Raw genomic sequence first — 20,528 nt, 5'->3', positions numbered from 1 at the left:
AAAGCTACCAGCATTGACTGGTTTGAGTCCTGGCTGAGTGCGGGCAAAGCCTGGAGCACATAAACCAGTTCTGAAACTTGTTCTCCATTGGTGGATTGATTTTTTTTCCCCCCCAGGACAACGGTAACTTTGAGCCCCTTCAGGTGCTATTAGAAAAAGCTCCTGTTGTGGTATGTTAAGTGACCTTCTATCCAGTGGGAAGACTTGTGGGGAATTGCTTGGGGCCTGGGGCATTCCAGCTCCCCACGTGGGGAAGGTGTGAGGCCTGCGTGCTGCCCGCTGAGGCCTGGGGACTAACGGCGTCAGGCGGCCAGCGTGAGCGTGTGACTTCCGCCTTCTTCATTTTTGTGTCCTTCCTTTTCCCTTGACAGAGCAATTTTGTTTTGATGCTGTGCCAGAAATCTTCTGACAATGAGTTACTGGAACTTGGAGAAAAGGAACTGTGTGCAGTACTGCAGGCATTTTCTGGTGGACAACAGTCTGTTTCACGGTGAGTTGCCTTTTCTACTCCTGTAGGCGGATCTTTTGTTTCTGAGAGCACTTTTATTCCAGCACTCTGGATGCAAATGTGGTATGATTGTTGGGTTGAACCAAGAGCCTGAGTTAACTTGTTGATGAAAAATTACCCAAGAATCCCCACTGGACTCATTCCGCAGAGTTGCAAGCTGTGTGCCGCCCCTCAGCAACCATAACAGCATCGTTACTTTCTACCTCTCAGGTTAGTTTATGTCAGTGCCTTTCCTCTTCTACTACACTGTCAACCCCAGTAATATCCCTTTCCGATGGTTGAAATTGGGGGAGCTAAACCCATAGGTAGTGCTCGGTTAATATCGGTGGATCATCAATCAGGGCTTATAACCAGCATGGTGTGTGCCTTCTATCAGGCTCCATATAAAAACAGAGCAGATGAGTGCACTTAACCATAACTATCAGGGTGGATGACTGCAGCTGTAAATCAGAGAATAATCAACATTAGTCATTTTCATGGCAAACTAAGATGAATTGCCTTTACCCTGCTGGCATATTTGTTTTGTGTTATACAGCCAGGGATAAGCTCTGTCAATCCTGATATCAGGGTGCCCTTGAGTGAAATTTACTTAAGAGTCAGAGATTCATGTGTTGGCAGAATTTTTGGAGTAATCTCCATTAAGAGCTGGTGGAATCGTAGAGGGAAGAGGGAGATTTCATGAGAAGTGGAGCGCTGCTGAACAGAATCCTTCATCTAAGCTGCCTTCAACTTTCTAAGTTTGGTTTTTCTTCCCCAATTTAGTGCAGACTTACTGTTTTTTTAATTGCTTTAGATTAAGTTTAAGATAACAAACTTAACCCTACTTACTTTGTTAAAGCACATCTTACAATGTTTTTTCACGTTCATTATGCCACCTCACTATCGGACTTTACTCCGTAGAGGATGCCTTCATTTACAGGTCAAGAAAGGGAAGCAGAGATGAAATGACCAGCCCAAGTTGGCATAGCCAGTTATTAGCAAGGTCAGATCTAAAATTCTAGCCTCTACCCTTCCAGGCTGGCTCTCTTGGCATTGCAGCGGCGACAGCCTCTTAGCAAAGGAGACAGTGACTTAACACGCTGGCACTGAGTTCTGCTTTGTTTTCCTGTGAACCTCGTCTAAGGACCCTGTTTGTTGCTTCATCTCTCACACAGTGTTTGCTGTGTGGTGCTTTCTGTTACAAATTTACTTGTATTAAAAAAAAAAAGAAGAATAAATATGATAAAGAAACACAGGAGTTAGAAAAATTAGCTTTATTTTTTCCAAGTTTTGTGCCAATTTTGAAAAAGTTCAGAGTTTATTTATTCATTATTTTAGAATACCTTTGTCCAGAGATCTCAAAGGCTATAACAACTTAAAAACAATTTCCTATGTATTGTTACAGCTGTGTTACCACTTAGTGAATTACTGTATTGCTGGTAGTTTTGCTGAGGGCTTGAGGAACATGATCCTATTGAATCCTTTCAGCACCTTTGCGTTAGTTATTCATCCCATTTTATGGATGGGGAAACAGAGGTTTGGGGAGGTTGTTGAAGTGGTGATCTAAAATCAAACTCGTGTCTGCTTAACTCCAAAGCCCACTATTTTTTTTCCAGGCTGCACCTCCATTTTAATAGAAAAATTAACACTCTGAGAGGTTTAAGTTCTATTCAACAGTATTCGCTCTGCTATTAACTAGCCATGTCTGATCTTGACTACGTTATATAATCCTTCAGGATCTCAGTTTTCTCGTCTGTGAAATGAGTGTGCTGGTCTCGATGATTTTTTAGGTTCTTCCTAGTTCTAGTCTCTGAGATTCCATTGAAGTATTTCTGAGAATTACAGTTGCTGTATGTATTTTGTGAGCTATCTTGTCTCTGAACATGAGATTCACAAGAGGGCAGTAGAATACTTAAAATATGACTTGGCTACTTACGTTGAAGAATTACTCATTTGAGAAGATTTAGAGATATCAAATCTTCCCAAGATTAAAAGGACTAAAGCCAGTTAGAATTATGATTCTGTTCATTTATAATAAAGCAGTAGCTTTCAGTATTTCTGATAGTTAAAATATCATTTTGGATCTCTATGCCAAAGGATATGTAATTCAGGAAAGAACGATGCCTCTGCTCTTCCACTGTATTTACTTCTGCAGAAAAGTAATGTCTGTGAAGACAGGAATTTATTTAACTTTATGGAGGACTGTGAGGAGTCTTGGTATATTTTAAGCCAAGGGAGCACTAGTGATAACATCTTTGTAGATGATTTCTAAACATTTATGAGAAAAGACAGGACATGTTGAGTTAGAAAGGTCAGATTTCTTTTAGAGGGGATTCTCCTGGTCTGCTGGTAACTCTCCTTACATAACCAAATCAAGCCAAACAAAAAGAAATAAAACCCCTCCATTATAAACAGAAAAGAACCATTTCCTCTGCAAGATAATAGACTTTTAGAATATGCAGACTCAGATGTGCAAATTGTGCTAGCCAGACTTAAGCGGTATTCCCAGGAGAAAGGAACCACCTTAAAAAGAGGACTAGGTGGGCAGTAGGGGGTCAATAAAAGTAAAAATTAAAATGTAGTATTTGTATACTGTTTCACAGTTCATAAGACACATTCATAGCCTCCCCTTCTGGGTATAGAGGAGGTAGGTTCTCATTGGAAACAATGTAGAAAATTACCCACAATCTCCCAACCCAAATTGGAGTAACAGAATAACACTAATTGTCTGTTTCTACCCGGTCTTTTATCTCCTCTCATCTTCGCAACAGTCCTGATGTAGAAATGGAATACCTGGAAAAGGTAGGAAACTGTGGGTACTAGGCAACAGAAATGAGCTGATTGAATTGACAATTCTGTGTCAGTCAGGAGAGGACCCCTGGTAGGCATTATGATGAGCTGTTTTTGTATTTCCCACTTGTGCTGGCCTTTGCCCGGATTTTTAGGGAATCTTGAATCCAAAGGGATTTTGAGCCTATCAAAGAAGCCAATTGCCAGAGGTTTTCTCTAGTTGGCTTTTGTTTTAACATGTTTGATATAGAGAAAAAACTTGGGCAAAGAACAATTTGTGTAGTATGAACCTTGCTTTAATGGCTTATATTTTCATGAATTATTTTTATTTGAAAATTACCTGTACCCTCAGCTCTTTCTCTTGGCTGTCGTGAATTGCAGCATTTTTTTCTGACCTGGGACACATATTCTTAAACCTGTTATCAGTGTATTTACAATTTATATATATCCAATTTCTAATGCACATAAGCTTTTTTCAAACATTTGAGTTCCTACTTGGAGGTGACTTAATTTTTGTTTTCATGCATTGCTAGTTATAATTGTGATGTTGAAAAAATTGTGATGTTGCTTTCCTGTAAGTTATATGGTATCACCCCTACTTACTATATTGAAATTTATTTCTGTTGCTCTCATGTTGTTACATGAATGTTTCTGAATGACCAAGACAAATCTAGACTAGAAACGTTTTGAATTGAATTACGAGTGTCTCTTACTATCCAGGGATAAAATTAAGGATAGTTCTGGTATTAAATATTTATGTAGTATGTCTTTTTAAAAAGTGCTTTATATGTACTTTGACTTTGCCTCACAGAAAACTTCTAATCAAACTAATTAGCTTATTAAATAGTTTTTAGCCAGCCTCCCCGTCCTGGCCAGAGGCCTAATTGGTGATGTAGGACAGAAACTGGACTGCCAGTTTGTAAAGGAAAGTAGGTTTGAATTGGATCCCAGAGACTAGTTCTAGCTCCATTTTTATGACTCACTTGTGTAGCCTTTGTCACCTAGGTGACCCTCAGTTTCCCTCTTTCTAAAATGAGGGTTTTTCCAGATTCCAAAGTTCCCTTCTAGCAGCAACGTTGTGGTCTCTGTGTAGTCAAACAGGATGTGCAGTGAATGGGAGTGTCCTACAGGCCAGAACATGGGAAGAGAGGGCTGACAAGATGGCAATGAAGAGGAGGAAGATTCTTGTTTGATTGTAAACTTTGTAGTTACCTTGGCACTGGCAAAAAGCTGCATTTCCCTTTAGGGTTTGTGTATGTGTGTGTGTGTGTGTGTGTGTAGGGTTGTTCTTGAGTCCCTCGTGTGTGTGTGTGTGTAGGTTGTTGAGTCCCGTGTGTGTGTGTGTGTGTGTGTGTAGGGTTGTTCTTGAGTCCCTCGTGTGTGTGTATGTGTGTGTGTAGGGTTGTTCTTGAGTCCCTCGTGTGTGTGTGTGTAGGTTGTTGTTGAGTCCCTTGTGTGTGTGTGTGTGTATGTGTGTGTGTGTAGGGTTGTTCTTGAGTCCCTCGTGTGTGTGTGTATGTGTGTGTGTAGGGTTGTTCTTGAGTCCCTCGTGTGTGTGTGTGTAGGTTGTTGTTGAGTCCCTTGTGTGTGTGTGTGTGTGTGTGTGTATGTGTGTGTGTGTGTAGGGTTGTTCTTGAGTCCTTCCCAAACATGGAGAGACCAGTAGCTAGGACTGACAAGCTTTCAGGACAAACGTCATTATACTCAAAGAAGAGTGGAGAAGTTCTCACTGGAATTCCATCCTCGTTGTAAAAAAGAAGAATGCCAGATCCGGCCTGGTAAATATGAAAGAAGAATGAAATTATGCAGGCATGAATTTCGGTTCTCATTCATTTAGGCCAGTTTATTAGCAAGGTATGACTTTGGCAGCCTGTCTGCTTTAGCGGTTTGGGGCATTACTGGATTTTTTTATCAGAGTGTCATTTCTTAACTGAGTCAAACCCTAGCTTTTCCAGCCAATGACTGTATATACATCCTCTTGTAGGTCCAGAAAAACACCAGCACACAGAGAATTCCTGCTAATGCAATGATAGTCAAGATATTGTGAACATCATTAAGATCAAAAGTATTATCTCTTAGAGGAACACTGCATGGAAAAAATTTCAAAGACAGTTGAGAGAAAGTATAAAGAAAAATAAAAAGATAGGCCTTAAAGGGAGAGAATGTACTTGAGTCATTTAAATGATGTAATAGAACTAATTCTGGAAGCAGCCTTGCCCAGAAGATTCCTCTTTAGCCCCACACTCAAGTCTCCCCCTCCCCCTTCCATGGCCACCAGGCAGAAAGCACGAAGGGCAGGTATACTTTCAGGTCTGTGATGTTCAGGGGCATCTCGTGAACATGCCAGAGGCAGTGAAGGCTCAGCAAAGGGAGCAAGGCCTGTCCCAGGTGTGGCATCTTGCAGGGGCCACCCTCCCTCTGGGCTGCTTTGGATGAGTTGTTCCTTTGGGACTAAGTTTCCATGTCAGCAAAATGCTTCAATTTAGGACAAATGACCTCTAAACTTCTTCCTAAGTGGTAAAATTTCGAGAAATGCTTGTTTCTCCACTTTCCCACCTCAGGCCACTTTTAAACAGAGGCCAGCTGGGGAATTTGCAGTGAATTAACTGACCAAATTGATTTATGTACTTCTCCCTTTGCCTGAGACAAATTAGAGCCAGCCATTCAGGCCTTGCAAAAGTAGATACTTATATCTAGTTAGAACACAAACTTTAACGTGAGCTAGTATGAAACAATCTTATTCTATAACTTTTTGGTAACGTGTGTTCTTCCTTCATCCCTTGGAGACAGAGAAAATTGTCAAGGAAAGTCTCAGTGAAATGCTATTTATATCAAAATCCAAAGTTCATTTCCTTTTTTTTTTCTTTTTTTGGTCTTTCTCCATGATGACCAAACTGGTTTATTGAACATTCTCAACTTAGTGTAGCATATAAACAAAATTGTTTTATTTTTCACCAATTACTACTTTAAAAAGTACTCTTTGCAACATCTTGGGCAGATTCTATTACTTTCTGGCTACTTTTGGTTACTGAGGGTCTAATCCAGTTTAAAAGGTTAATCTCAAACTCATCTAAATCCCACCTTCTCCCTTACCTGCAGCGTGGGCCTGACCTGTCTGTCAGGGGTTGAGGGGGGGCGTTCATTTGGCTCTGCTATAGTTCTTCTCCTTGAAGAGGAACTCAAGGCCTAGATCCTCAGATTTTGGTACAAGGAAGAGAGATGGGGGAAAGCAAAGGTCTTTGAACTGCACCCCGGCCAGTTTGTATGTTAGTGGCAGTGAGATGATCAAGACTCTCTCCTGTTCTCTCTTCTGTGGACGTTTGGTTTCACCCTGACCCCTCTGTCACCAAGGACTCTGCAGAGAGGACCTGCTGTCTCCCTTCATCCCCATCCACTGTCCATTTCTTATTCCCTCTGGCTGAAGCCTGGCTGCCCTTGCCCTGAGGACTCTTGGGCAGCTGCCTGGTCCCTGCCTTTTCTCTTATCTCCATGTTTCTGCACGTGGAGTTTTGCAGGCTGCCGCAGGCTGTGGAGGATGGGCTGGTTATGAAGTTGTTCCTGTCCTCCTCCCAGACCTACTGATCTCGATCTCTCTGTTTCTTCTCACGCTGTTATGGGGGCTACTCCCACAAGCCTTAGGAAGCCTCTGAATTATTCTTTTGTAGCCCTTCCCCTGCTTGTCTCTGGGAGTGAGGGGTGCTCCGATTTTAATCCTCAGAGTACTGTTTGTGCCACTCCAGGTGCCTAGGCTGTGCACATAACAGGGGCTCAGGTCATGTGATTTTGAATGGATGGAATCCCACCCTCTTCACCCCTGACGGTTCTCCTTGGACCTCTCTAGAGGCACTCCAGGCTGGTCCTTGTCCATGAACATTTTGGATTAGAGAGACTTCCTTTCCCCAAAGGTACTAGTGTTCTTTATTGTGCTTGCTTCTTGCAAGGTTGTGTAGCTGGATCGATCAGAGTCAAGCAACGATCTAGATTTATAAAAATCCATGGTGAGATGTCTCGGCCTCTTTTCCCCATCGGGAATCTAATTTGATGGGATTTTGCTGACAAAAGAGAACCCACTGTGTTCTCCTTTTGTCATGCTTTCCGTGTTGAGGTCATTCACATTCTGTAACGATGGAGGGCATAAAAAGATCCCGGTGGAATGCGTAGCAAAATGGCAAATTGAAGATCTGGACACCTGGGAAGCCCAGATGGATGAGAAGTTAACAGTGGTCAGTCTCTGAAGCTTTAGCTTTAGTCGTTGTTTGAAACAAGCCTGTTGTGTTAAGTGATAACCTTGGCTGGCCTTTCCCGATAGACTCTCAAATTCTCTCAAACCTGTAGCCATTGGGAGTCCAGTCAAGCACAAGGGCCCTTGATTATTTTATTCCTTATGCTTGGGAATACCAATTTTCTGGTTACTAAATTAGAAGAAATATATCTAATAAAGAGTCAACTTTTCCTTCAGATTTGCAGACTTCTCACGTTTTAAGTGGTTACATAAGAGCATTATGTCCCCTTAGACCTGTGTTACAAATTTAAGCCTTTGTTCTTTAAGCTGCATTTCTATAATTATAATTAATTTTCCTCTGCTCTCTCATTTTCCCAGTTTTTTTTTCTACTCTGTGCCTAATGTATGCACAGAGATTGATGCGAGGATGAAATGTCTTTCCATGGGTAGATTCAGGGTTCTTCCAGAGCAGCATAATTATTTAATTTAGTTATACAAAAGATCCAGATTTTTTTCTTGGACCACAGTAATAATTATTAGTGATTCTATTTGTAATCACAAAACCCTCTTGTCTCCCATCTATCAAAACAAAGATTAAAAATTCCAGTTTGCTCCTTTACACTGTGTACATGAAAAGTCATCCCAGTGGACCTGTGATAGTTTATATTTTTTTAGGGCTCATTCCTTTCAGCAGGTATGTTTGGGCTTGTTACAGATGCAAACTGTTGGTTTCAAAGGGATAGTCAGATTTTTAAAAAATTTAAAGCCCATAGCCTAGTGTGTTTTTCACCCATTCCAGCAGCTTCAACTCCCATCTATGTGCCGATAGCTCCCAACCGTGTATTCCTGGCTTAGCACCATACCCAGATGTCCATCCTCCTACCTGACAGCTCCACTGATGCCTGCAGGTCCTCAGACTCAGCATGTCTGGAGCAGAATTCCCTCTTCCGCACCGGTACCCGGCTGCCTTGCCAGCCTTATCTCTTGCTTCCCCTCCCTCTTTGCACCACAGCTACACTGACCTTCCCGTTCCTTGCCCACAAAACTTACCCCTTCTTTGCTTAGCTGGCTGCTACCCCATCCTTCAGACACCAGAATAAGGGTCTCCTCTGCAGAGAAGCTTATACTGACTTCCCAGACTGGGTCAGTTCCCTTTTTATGCTCTCCTCTCACCCTGCATTGCTGCCTCATTGTATTATCACTGTTGTAATAAAACAATTAATTTTGTGATAACCAGTTTAATTTTTGTCCTCCTTGTACTTCTAAGTTCCAGGGGAGTAGAGACTGTTCTCACTCGTATCTCCAGTACATAGTAGAGTGCATTGCATATACTCATCTTAATTACAGTGGAGATAAGAACCACCTACTGTTTCATTATTTTTGCACTCTCAAGTTTGGCCTTTAATCTTTTTTTTAAAATTAATTTTTATTGGAGTGTAGTTGATTTACAATGTTGTGTTAGTTTCTGCTGTACAGCAAAGTGAATCAGTTATACATATATCCACTCTTTTTCAGATTCTTTTCCTATATAGGTCATTACACAATATTGAGCAGAGTTCCCTGTGCTATACAGTAGGTCCTTGTTGATTTTCTATTTAATATATAGTAGTGTGTATATGTCAATCCCAATCTCCCAATTTATCCCTCCCCCTAACCTTGGTAACCATAAGTTTGTTTTCTACATCTGTGACTCTATTTCTGTTTTGTAAGTAGGTTCATTTGTACCAAGTTTTTAGATTCCACATATAAACTGTATCATGATATTTGTCTTTCTCTGTCTGAATTCCTTCACTTAGTATGATAATCTCTAGGTCCATCCATTGCTGCAAATGACATTATTTCATTCTTTTTTATGGCTGAGTAATATTCCATTCTCTCTCTATACCACATCTTCTTTATCCATTCCTCTATTGATAGACATTTAGGTTGCTTCCATGCCCTGGCTATTGTAAATAGTGCTGCAATGAATATTGGGGTGCATGTATCCTTTCAAATTATGCTTTTCTCTGGATATTTGCCCAGGAGTGGGGTGGCTGGATCATATGGTAGCTCTATTTTTAGTTTTTTAAGGGACCTCCATACTGTTCTCCATAGTGGCTGTACCGATTTACATTCCCACTAACAGTGCAAGAGGTTTCCCTTTTCTCCACACCCTCTCCAGCATTTATTGTTTGTAGGGTTTTTGACTTTGGCCATTCTGACTGGTGTGAGGTGACACCTCATTGTATTGCATTTCTCTGATAATCAGTGATGTTGAGCATCTTTTCATGTGCCTCTTGGCCTTTCATCTTTGTGCTGTGGAATACATCAGTTCCTTGGCTGCAGACCCTCTTCTTCCCTTCACTCATGCTTTTGCCTTGGAGAACAAAAGAATGCACCTAAACCATTCCTTCCTGAGATTGAGAAGGGAAAGCCCACTTTGCCGAGAATCCTAGTGTGCTTTAGAAAAGATGATTACAAATGTATAATGCCTCAAAGTGGAAAAGGACAAACCCATTTCTTTAAAAGAATTTCTTAGACTTTTTGAATTCATTTAATAATACTTTCCAGAATTTCCATGTTGGTTATATATGGGTTTATTTTATTCAACTCTGAAAATGGAGGTTTTGCCTGTTAAAATAACCCTCTTAATAAAAGATGTTTAGTTGCAGTATTTTGCATACTATTCAAATTCTCTGCTGCTTGAGTCTGAAAATCTTCAGGCACAGAAGTGAGTTGTCATCTGTAGGGTAATTCTTACCCCAGAGAGCAGAATAGACCTGCACCAAATCAAAAACACCAGCTTTCTCAGTAAGAGAGGTGGAAAGGAGGCCTGGGGGTGCATGAAGAGAATAATCAAACAGCTTCTTAAAAGTTAAGAAGATGCACTTTTATTTCAGATTTACAAATAAGAAAAATGGTGAGCACCTAGGCCTTTCATCTAAGAATCTCAAGCAATAGGAGAGTACATTTCTGACTTCTAGGTAGCAAAGTTACCCCAAGAATAATACCTACTTGGGTAGAATAAATGTAGAATCTGTGAAAACATTTTTTGTCCAATTTTGTCTTGTCAATATTCCTTTCTTGGTCAGCATATGTGACTGACATATAACAGTGATCTCAGAACTTCTTGTATTTAAATGTAGAAGGTGGTGACTTATTCCTAATTTGAAGGGAGAATAGTGCACACATTTATTGTTTAGTGTCCTATTTTATTGAAATTGAATATCAATACATATCCACAAATGACCATTTTTTGAAATTGTATCAGTGTCAGAATTTTAATACCTTTCAGCAGAGGCTTATCTCTAGAGGCTTGTATTAATTAACTCTTTTAGCCAATGGTTCCCAGCCTTGGTTGCATGTTGGAATCACCTGGGGGTATTAAAAAAAACTGTTGTGCGTGTCCCAGCCCAGAGGGTCTGATTAATTGGTCTGGGTTATGGCTAGGGCCTGGGGTGGGGGAATTTTTAGAACTCTGCAGGTAATTCCAGTGGGCAACCAATTAGATTCTGGTGTGTTGAATACTCCAGACTTAAGGTGGCAAATACATATTCTCTCAACGGAACTATAGAATTCATGAATTTGATAATGGTTATTTTTCTGTGATGATAGCCTATTTTATACTGAATCTTAAAGGTTTATGCTTGGCATTTTGTGGATGCTGGTTTTCTATAAAATTTTTTTTCACTTAATTTTTTTCTGATAGCAATACAAGTTCACCATTGAAAAGTTGGAGAGTATAGAAAAGACTAAAGACATAATCTATAATCTCAGTATGTGTTTTAAGTCTGTACTTTCTTAAAGTGATTTAAAAACCAAAGACTGGGCTTCCCTGGTGGCGCAGTGGTTGAGAGTCCGCCTGCCGATGCAGGGGACACGGGTTCGTGCCCCGGTCTGGGAAGATCCCACATGCCGCGGAGCGGCTGGGCCCGTGAGCCATGGCCGCTGAGCTTGTGCAACGGAGCCTGTGCTCCGCAACGGGAGAGGCCACAACAGTGAGAGGCCCGCGTACCACACACACAAAAAAAACAAACAAAAAACCAAACACTATGTAGTGATCCTTTTTTTAAAAAATAATTAATTCATTTATTTAGGCTGCGTTGGGTCTTCATTGCTGCACGTGGGTTTTCTTTAGTTGCTGTGAGCGGGGGCTACTCTTCACTGCGGTGCGCGGGCTTCTCATTGCGGTGACTTCTCTTGTTGCGGAGCTCGGGCTCTAGGCATGCCCACTTCAGTAGTTGTGTCGCCCGGGCTCAGTAGTTGTGGTACACGGGTTTAGTTGCTCCGCGGCACGTGGGATCTTCCTAGACCAGGGATCGGACCCGTGTCCCCCGCACTGGCAGGAGGATTCTTAACCACTGCTCCACCAGGGAAGTCCTAAGTAGTGATTCTTAACTCTAGTTATACATTAGAATCTGCTGGGGTGCTTAAAAAATACTGGTGGTTGGGTTCTACCCGATCCTACTTAAATCATCTCTAGGCAGGTGGGAGTGGGTGGCCTGTGTGTTCATCCTTTTATTCCTTATATCTGTATCTTTCTGTTTAACTTCAGGTGATTTTGATGCACTGTGAGGGGTGAGAATTACTGGGCTAAAATTGTTGACTTACTAAATATTGATCTAATCAGTAAACTAAATCGAATTAATTTACTGATTTAGAGCAGTATGTAATTATTTGCTGGTTTGAGCAAAAGTGATGTATAAAACTTGATTTTATGCAGAGGAGTGGGAGGGGCAAGTGATATGCTCACCTTCATGTGGTCATTTTCTTCCAACAGATTTATTTCATATTCCTTTTAATATAATGCTTTCTTAGTGCCCTTTAAGTATGACTTGTCTTAACATTACAGCTGATATATTTGTTGCATGATACAAATATATAACTTTTAGCCTTAACTGACCTCACAGGGTTATCCATAGCCTCCTGATGGTAAACAGAACTACTTTGGGAAGATTCTTAACAACAGGAAGCAGAATGTATTAAGTGTTTTATTTTATTTATTTATTTTTTTTTTGAGGTACGCAGGCCTCTCACTGTTGTGGTCTCTCCTGTTGCGGAGCACAGGCTCCAGACGCGCAGGCTCAGCGGCCATGGCTCACGGGCATGTGGAATCTTCCCGGACCGGGGCACAAACCCGTGTTCCCTGCATCTGCAGGCGGACTCTCAACCACTGTGCCACCAGGGAAGCCCAAGTGTTTTGTTTTGATTAATCCATAATGAGGACTATACAGTTCACAACAGGATAAATTAAAGGATGGATGCAGAAATAAATATGAAACACAGGAAATGGGAGAACAGTACCATCATATGGAGTACATCAGTTTAATCTTGAGTATTATTAGAATTGTGTTTGTCTGTCTACCCTGGAAAACTAAGGCAAACTTTGTCAGCCCCTGTAGACATATGTTCTGCCTTTATCACTTCACATGTGAGAAGACCGATTCTCAGTGTCCCTATGTTATTCCTAGAAGTTCAGAGTTGTGAAGGAAAAATCTTGTCTTCTCAGATCACTCTTGTTTTGCATGATAGTTCCTTCTTTGCACATTGGAGTCATATGGGGAACACAAAGAGGAATTTGGGGTCAATGTTAAGATAACTAAGTTTAGACCTTGTCAGGAGGAATCGGTGGATTCTGTATTCCAGTATTCTTGGGGCACCATCAGGAAATGTTAGGGCTGACGCTGAATCAAGGTTATCATTCGGACTGGCGATGCTGGTTGCTTTACTAACATTATCTCTTTTAAAAAAAATTTTATTGAAGATTTAAAATGTGTTAATTTCTGCTCTACAGCAAAGTGACTCAGTTATAAATATGTATATTCTTTTTCGTATTCTTTTCCATTATGGTTTATCACAGGATATTGAATATAGTTCCCTGTGCTATACAATAGGACCTTGTTGTTTATCCATTCTATATGTAATACTTTGCATCCAGCATTATCTCTTTTAAGTCTTTCATCAGGACAGTTTTAGGGATGAAACTCAGAGAGGTAAACATTTTGCCAAAAACCACATTGTTAGGTTATGGTGTTCAAACCCAGGTTTGTCATACTCTAAAATCCAGAGTTTTTCCACTATTGTGACACAATGATGTATTACACGAAGTTTTTTCTTTTAAAGCAGTTCAGGTTTGGGGATGGGTAGGATGGATTCGAATGTTTTAAAAGAACTTCAGACCTTTTAGAGGTCACTAGAGAACTCCACAGAAACACCATAGTGAGCTGCCCTCAGGCTGAGAAGGGAGCTTAGGGAACTGGGGTAGGGGCTGAGAGCTGGTATCTACTGGAGTGGTCCCTGGGAGCTTGTTAGAAATGCAGACTCACAGCCCCACCTGGGACCTGCTGAATTGGAATCTGCATTTTCCCCAGATCTCCAGGTGATTGAGTGTACAGTAAAGTGTGGGCAGTGCTGTTCTGAGAGACCCACTGGGCTTGGGTGTGAGTCCTCATGAGTGAGGGATTAGTCCTTATTCTTCAAGGAACTGGTGGAAGAGGAATGGGTTTAGAGGGAAGAGAATAACTCCCACAAACCAACACATTTAGAGGATGGAAACTTGTGTATATAGTTAAGGATGTAAGCAACACCCTGGTCTGCAGTGTGCATGGCATAGCAGAACTAGAAAGAACTTGAGAAGCCATCTGATTGGGGAATTCTGAACAGAACCTCTAGCTAGGCTTCAGGAAGCTGTGTAATCTCTGAAAATATCATTCCAAACACTCTGTGTATATATGCATATACATTTGTTCACCCCCCTCCTATGAACAAAGTCCTTAGCTTTCATCATATTTCAAAGCAATCTGTTACTTGCCCCTTTGGAACATTATAAACCTTTGACTAAAACCACTCTCCTTTTATAGACGAGAAAGCATATTCATATTCAACCAGCTAGCTGCAGGGTTAATTCTAAAAGCCAACATTCTGCTATTCCACCTCAGCTGGCCTTTATGATCTGAGCTAAATATTATGAAATGGTAAGTGGATTTCTGTGGGATCAATCTCACAAATCTCTGCATTTTCTGATTATTGGAAATGGTTACATCTTTATAGCATTGGACTATTGTGACATAAAAGCAATTTTACATGAAAGCATTTTAAAGCCTCTGTGTGTCGGCCAAGTGAGTGTGAAGTATTCATTGCAGAGCTGATGGAGGAGGGGGCATACTGAGCATCGCCCTGGTTTCTCCATCGCTGAGGGCAGCAGGGCTCTGTGAGACAGGGCTCTCCTCACCTGGTGGCATCCAACTGACTTTTTTTGTCTTCATGGCTAATAAATGATTATTAACTCTCTGTGGGGAACCAGGTGCTGAACTTTACAAATAAAGTCATATAATCCATGTAGCATTTAGATCAAGTAATGATTTCACTATCTGGTAATTTACTATCTGGTAAAGTGTTGACTCCATGAATCCAAAGGACATTTAGAACATTTTTCATTTCTAGTAATAAAACATTGAAAGCTGCTGCTTTGTAAAACCACAGATGAGTAGCCTTTAGTTGTGGAAGTTAACTCTTTAGTGGTCCCTCTTTGCATCTACCAAGAAATAGTAAGAGTGTCCAGATCTTTGTGAATTATGTTAGTGTCAGGAGAATGGTTGTTTTTCAAGGACAAATACTCAGTTTCAGTTGTCTCAACTTGCAGCCTGTGATTGCAACCATCTTTCATAGATGTGTACTCCTATTTTAGCTCCTGAGAACCCATCTGGGAAATAATATTCTCATATGCCTCTTATTTTGATCTCTTTGAATCTCATAATTATATTTTTTGATCCTCTACCCTTACCATTTCTCCTAAATTGTATAAAGCAGTGCAGATGTTTAATATCTGGCAAGCATAGGTACCATGTTTTCTGATACTGGTAATATAAAAAATTTTCTTGGCTAGATAACAAGTTCTGCATAAATCATAGTACTAAATTATTTCTAAATTAGATTAATTTATATAAAGTGATAAAATGTTATTGGTTTCCTATTTTATCATCTTTAGTATTCATGAAGGAGCAATTCTTTCCTCTTTTCTGCAAAGTCTTTAACACAATTAGCCTTTGTAACCATTTTTGTGCTAGTTGACTGAATGAGGAGGACTGATGAAGCAGAAAATTAAAATACTTTCGATGCTGTAATTTTAATACTAATCATTAATCTACACTACAAAGTTGTTTTTCTCATTGATAAATTTATTGCTTTTAAAAATGTATTTCTATCTTTATAATGTTTTTCCTATCTACAGGGCTCTGTTAGATTTTTGAAACTCCTGCTATTTATATAACTTGTCAAGGAATGAGAATTTTGGCAACTAAAATCAACTTGATCATTTGCAGAAGGCTTAATTATATATGCTCTTAGGCTTTTCCCTGCCTGTGTATACAGACTTCTTTTAAGTTATGAACATAGGGCATCTGAGTATATTTTCACCTTTGAGTATGCATTTATTATGAGTACTTTAGAGAGTGGTTAAACTATAATATTCATTCTCATTTTTGAAGTAAAAAGCCCCAGAATTTTTGCATAGAATTTTCAGGGTTGGAAGAGACATCAAGAAATTATTTAATGCAGTCAGCTGTGAGATCCCTTCTAGAATGAAAGCTCTAGAGATCAGGGAACATGACTTGAGGGCCTGGCCTATGGGAGACATCCGGTAAGTACTTGGTGAATGAGTTAGTAACCTTCCACATTTCATCAGTGAGGACCCTGAAGCCTGGGAAGGTTAAATGGTGGGCCCAAGCTGGGTCTAACCGAACTCTTAGTAAACAGTGAGAACCAAGGCCCTGGTAGTGCAGTGTGCGGTATACACCATGTCACACCATGTGCCTCTGGTTGAGATTCCTTGGTCTCATTCTAAACAGAGGCAGTTCACTGATTTCCAAGTGCTGGTGTAACCATCAATCATTTGTCCTTGCCCTGAGCCCTTATTCCCCATGGGATATTGCCCTTTTCTCCTTCCTGCCTTAAATATTTATTGACCTAGGTTCTGTGCTGCGGATTTAGCAGTTAACAAAGAAGAAACGGCCCCTATCTAAACAGAGCTTTCAGTCTTGCCTCTCTTTGCTGTTACCCTTTTCTTCCCTCTTCTCCCCCAGAGCTCACACGGGACCTTTATGTTACATTAGCTTTTTCTTTGGAAACAATTTTATCTTCATAGAAAAGTTGCAAGAATATGCAACGAAGAACCCCCATATATCCTTTACCCAGATTTATTTACTGTTGAATTTTACCCCATTTGCTTTATCACTGTATGCTTGCACACCTTCTCTTTCCACACACACACACACACTTATTTTTTCTGAATAATTTGAGAATAAGTTGCCTACCTCATAGCTCTTTGCTCCAAATACCTCATTGTGAACTTCCTAACAATAGGGATATTCTCTTACATAAGCAGGGTACAGTTATTAACCTAAGTAAATTCAACACCGATAAGTCTGTTTAATTTCTTTTTAAGGTCCTTTATTTTTTTTGCGGTACGCTGGCCTCTCACTGTTGTGGCCTCTCCTGTTGCGGAGCACAGGCTCCGGCCACGCAGGCTCAGCAGCCATGGCTCATGGGCCCAGCCGCTCCGCGGCATGTGGGATCTTCCCGGACCGGGGCACGAACCCGTGTCCCCTGCACTGGCAGGCGGATTTTCAACCACTGTGCCACCAGGGAAGCCCTAAGGTCCTTTATTTTTGAAAGAACTTTTTTTCAACCGATATCTATCGGGAAACAGAGAAAGGAGAAGGAGAGTAACAGACATGGAGAAAATGTTACAGTATCACAAAACCTACCAAGTTCTTAGGGTGAAGGCAAGCTTCACTTGTGTGAGATCTGTGCCTTAGAAGGACCCTGTGCTTAGTTTAATGCTCTGTTGTTGCTGTCTTAAAATTCTTTATTTTTGGGGGAAAGTCCCATATTTCCATTTCACACTGGACTTGCAGATTATGTAGCTGGTCCTGATTAGAGTCTTTCTGTACTGGACTAGGAGCTTTTGCATGTGTTATTGTAGGTACTGTTGGAGATGAGGAAACTGAGGCTTCGAGGGACTTAAAATAACTTGGCTCAGATTGCTGAGCTACCTGGTGGAACCCAGATTTGACCTCAGGTCTTTTTGACCCCATATCCAATGGCTGTCACATTGCTTCCAATTATTATTCCATGCCTGCAACTCTCCCTGCACTGTGTTTAGTTATTTCCGGATTTGGACTTGACCTGTCCTTTCTGTTTTTCTCCTTAGGAATTCTACCTTATTTTCGGTGTCACAGGCTGGCTGTCTTTCGTCCTAAATTCCTGGGGTAAAGTGTTAACTAGAAAGCCATTTGGGAAACTTTAATGAGTCAGTAATTTTCGAATCAAAGGAACTGCCTGTGAGTAGTTTCTATATTAATCTTCTCCTATATTTGTAGAAAAAGGCTGCCTGTGGTCACTCCCTCTTTCGCCCTTACTGTATGTCACAATTCCAGCAACTGGTTTCCTTCATGCTCCTAGCTTTTGGAGTCCCTCTGTCAGCAGTTGGGGTCCAGATCCTGCTTTATTCCCAGTGTCTGAGAATTGGAGAACTGTTTGGAATCTGAGTTCCTGTGTTTGGTTGGGTCTTCCTGCTCAGACCTTCTTGGTGTCACTAAGGCCTGATCCATTCTAGGCCCAGGGATACATCAGTGAACAAGGTAGTCACCATTCCTGCTGTCATGGAGCTTACATTACGGTGCTCTGTTTGCTGTGTCCCATCTACCTGTTGGGATGGCTATTAGGCATAAAAAGAATAAATCAAGATCATTGTTGAAGAAAATAAGATAAGGAGAAAGGCTGAAGAAGTGAAGTTGTTTGACTTGGGGAAGAGAGACCACAACATATTAATACGTGTGAAAAATGCACTGCTGAAGTTGGGAGAACATTCACTTTCTATTTCATCAAGGAGACAAAGGAGTCGATTTTTCATTTCTGTAGAGTAATCTACATTAGGAATTTAGACTGTTGTGATAGTTCTGTGTGCTGTGACATATGAAAATTGTTATCAGAACCATCTCTTACTTTGGTTTTCTTCCAGAAAGAGGGGTGATGTCTCTCTGCCTAGGTCATTTAAGGTCATCCCTTCCTTAAAGATCATGTTGTGTTATGAAAATGTCCTCCTCAGCCATTACAGGATTCGATTTTCAGAGGAGTGCATCTCTTTTTCTGTCCTTCAGGGGGGTTAATGTCCACCCAGCTCTCCTTCAGGCCAGCTTCCTATTCTCTGGAGAGTCTCTGGTCAGCTGTGCAAAGATCAACAGCCCTGAAGCCAGATTGCTATGTTGAAGGAGCCTTGGGGTCTGGCCCCTCCTTAGCCAGGCCTTGGCTTGGGCTGGCCTGTGAGAGACTTTACAGAAGTGTGGCTTCTGTCTCTTGAGCTTGAACTTTTGTGGCTACTGACTCTGTATTCTGGGCACCTGAGTTGTTCTCAACTGTTTGTACTCAGAAGAGCTTTGTATAGAAGGAGGTTGTTTCTTAATCTAGAATCTCCTTTTCCTCCCTCCTCTATCCTCATAGTTATCTTTATGTTTGCATTCCTCATGGGATCAATCTGTATATATAGTGTTCAGGGGTTCAGTATCACCAGATAAGGGGGCTGCGTTATGATGAGCGCATGTGCCTCCCATTTGAATGCACATATTGTAATCCTTCTTTAACTGGCTGTAAGCCAAGCAAGGCCTGGCACATAATATCATTTACCTTTTATTAGACCCAGGGATGTCAGGTTAAAGCATGGAAAAAATTCCTCTATTAAAATATCAGATATGGGGACTTCCCTGGTGGCGCAGTGGCTAAGAATCTGCCTGCCAATGCAGGCGACACAGGTTCCAGCCCTGGTCCGGGAAGATCCCACATGCCGCGGAGCAACTAAGCCCGTGCACCACAACTACTGAGCCTATGCTCTAGAGCCCGCAAGCGACAACTACTGAGCCCAAGTGCCACAACTACTGAAGCCCGCATGCCTAGAGCCCGTGCTCTGCAACAAGAGAAGCCACCGCAATGAAAAGTCCGCGTGCCGCAACAAACAACAGCCCCTGCTCGCCACAACTAGAGAAAGTCTGTGCACAGCAATGAAGACCCAACACAGCCAAAAATAAATAAATAAAATAAATGTATTAAAAAATATATCAGATACGCACAAGCATGGTTATTGTATAAGAAAACAGTCCTCCTTTAGCTGGAGAGTACAAGCACTTAGGGTTTCTTCCGGACTTTTACACTCAAGCTGTCCAGCTCCTCCTCCCAGGGGAGAAGTTTAAGGGGCTTCTCTGTTCAAGGTACAAGTGCCTCGTGAGTGCTATGGGGGAGGTTGAATATGTCACTACTTCAATCTTGAGAATTTAATTAAAGCGTTAGCCCTCAGGGTAGATACTTGTTTTAATATATGTCACTGTCAACAACCATTAGCGATTCCCATGTGCCTACCTATCTCTAGTTAATTCCCCTCTATTAATGTTATAATTAACACTGATCAGAACTGATGGTAGATAGCCAAACAGTTGATACTGATTTATAAAGTCTGGCTACCTTTATTTATATCTGGGTATGAGTTCATGAAACCCAAGTGTCAATTGAATTTTCACATTTCTCAAGTCTCTACCAAAACCAGTTCAAGTGCTGTATATGATCACTGGCTGTAAGCTCTTGGGTTTCTTTCAGGGCCTGTGAATAAGATCCTGCCCTTGAGGTCTCAGTTGTTTTCGTGGATAGCTGAAGCTGAAATCAAGCTCTGAGCCTACTAGGGATTTTATTTTGAATTATATTGACATCATCATCAAACTGATAGTGATGTGCATATAAATTTTTATGCTAATCCATAATTTTTTTTTTTTTTTTTTTTTTGGCGGTATGTGGGCCTCTCACTGTTGTGGCCTCTCCCGTTGCGGAGCACAGGCTCCGTTCGCGCAGGCTCAGCGGCCATGGCTCACGGGCCCAGCCGCTCCGCGGCATGTGGGATCTTCCCGGACCGGGGCACGAACCCGTGTCCCCTGCATCAGCAGGCGGACTCTCAACCACTGCGCCACCAGGGAAGCCCTAACCCATAAAATTTAAAGTGACATGACCAAC

At 41.3% G+C, this 20,528-nt stretch overlaps 1 protein-coding gene across 2 annotated transcripts in view; it reads left to right on the top strand.

Annotated features, from left to right (window-relative positions):
• Positions 1 to 411: 411 nt before the first annotated feature.
• PLCH1 (phospholipase C eta 1) overlaps positions 412 to 20,528 on the top strand; it is a 216,800-nt gene continuing 196,683 nt past the window's right edge. For both annotated transcript variants that reach the window (XM_065876179.1, XM_065876178.1), the window contains exon 1: positions 412 to 490. In XM_065876179.1, coding sequence (XP_065732251.1) covers positions 412 to 490 — 79 coding nt within the window. The remainder of the gene's footprint in view (positions 491 to 20,528) is intronic.

This window comes from Phocoena phocoena, chromosome 4 (genome assembly GCF_963924675.1).
Source record: "Phocoena phocoena chromosome 4, mPhoPho1.1, whole genome shotgun sequence".
Taxonomy (NCBI): domain Eukaryota; kingdom Metazoa; phylum Chordata; class Mammalia; order Artiodactyla; family Phocoenidae; genus Phocoena; species Phocoena phocoena.
This window is presented reverse-complemented; position numbering and strand designations above follow the sequence as displayed.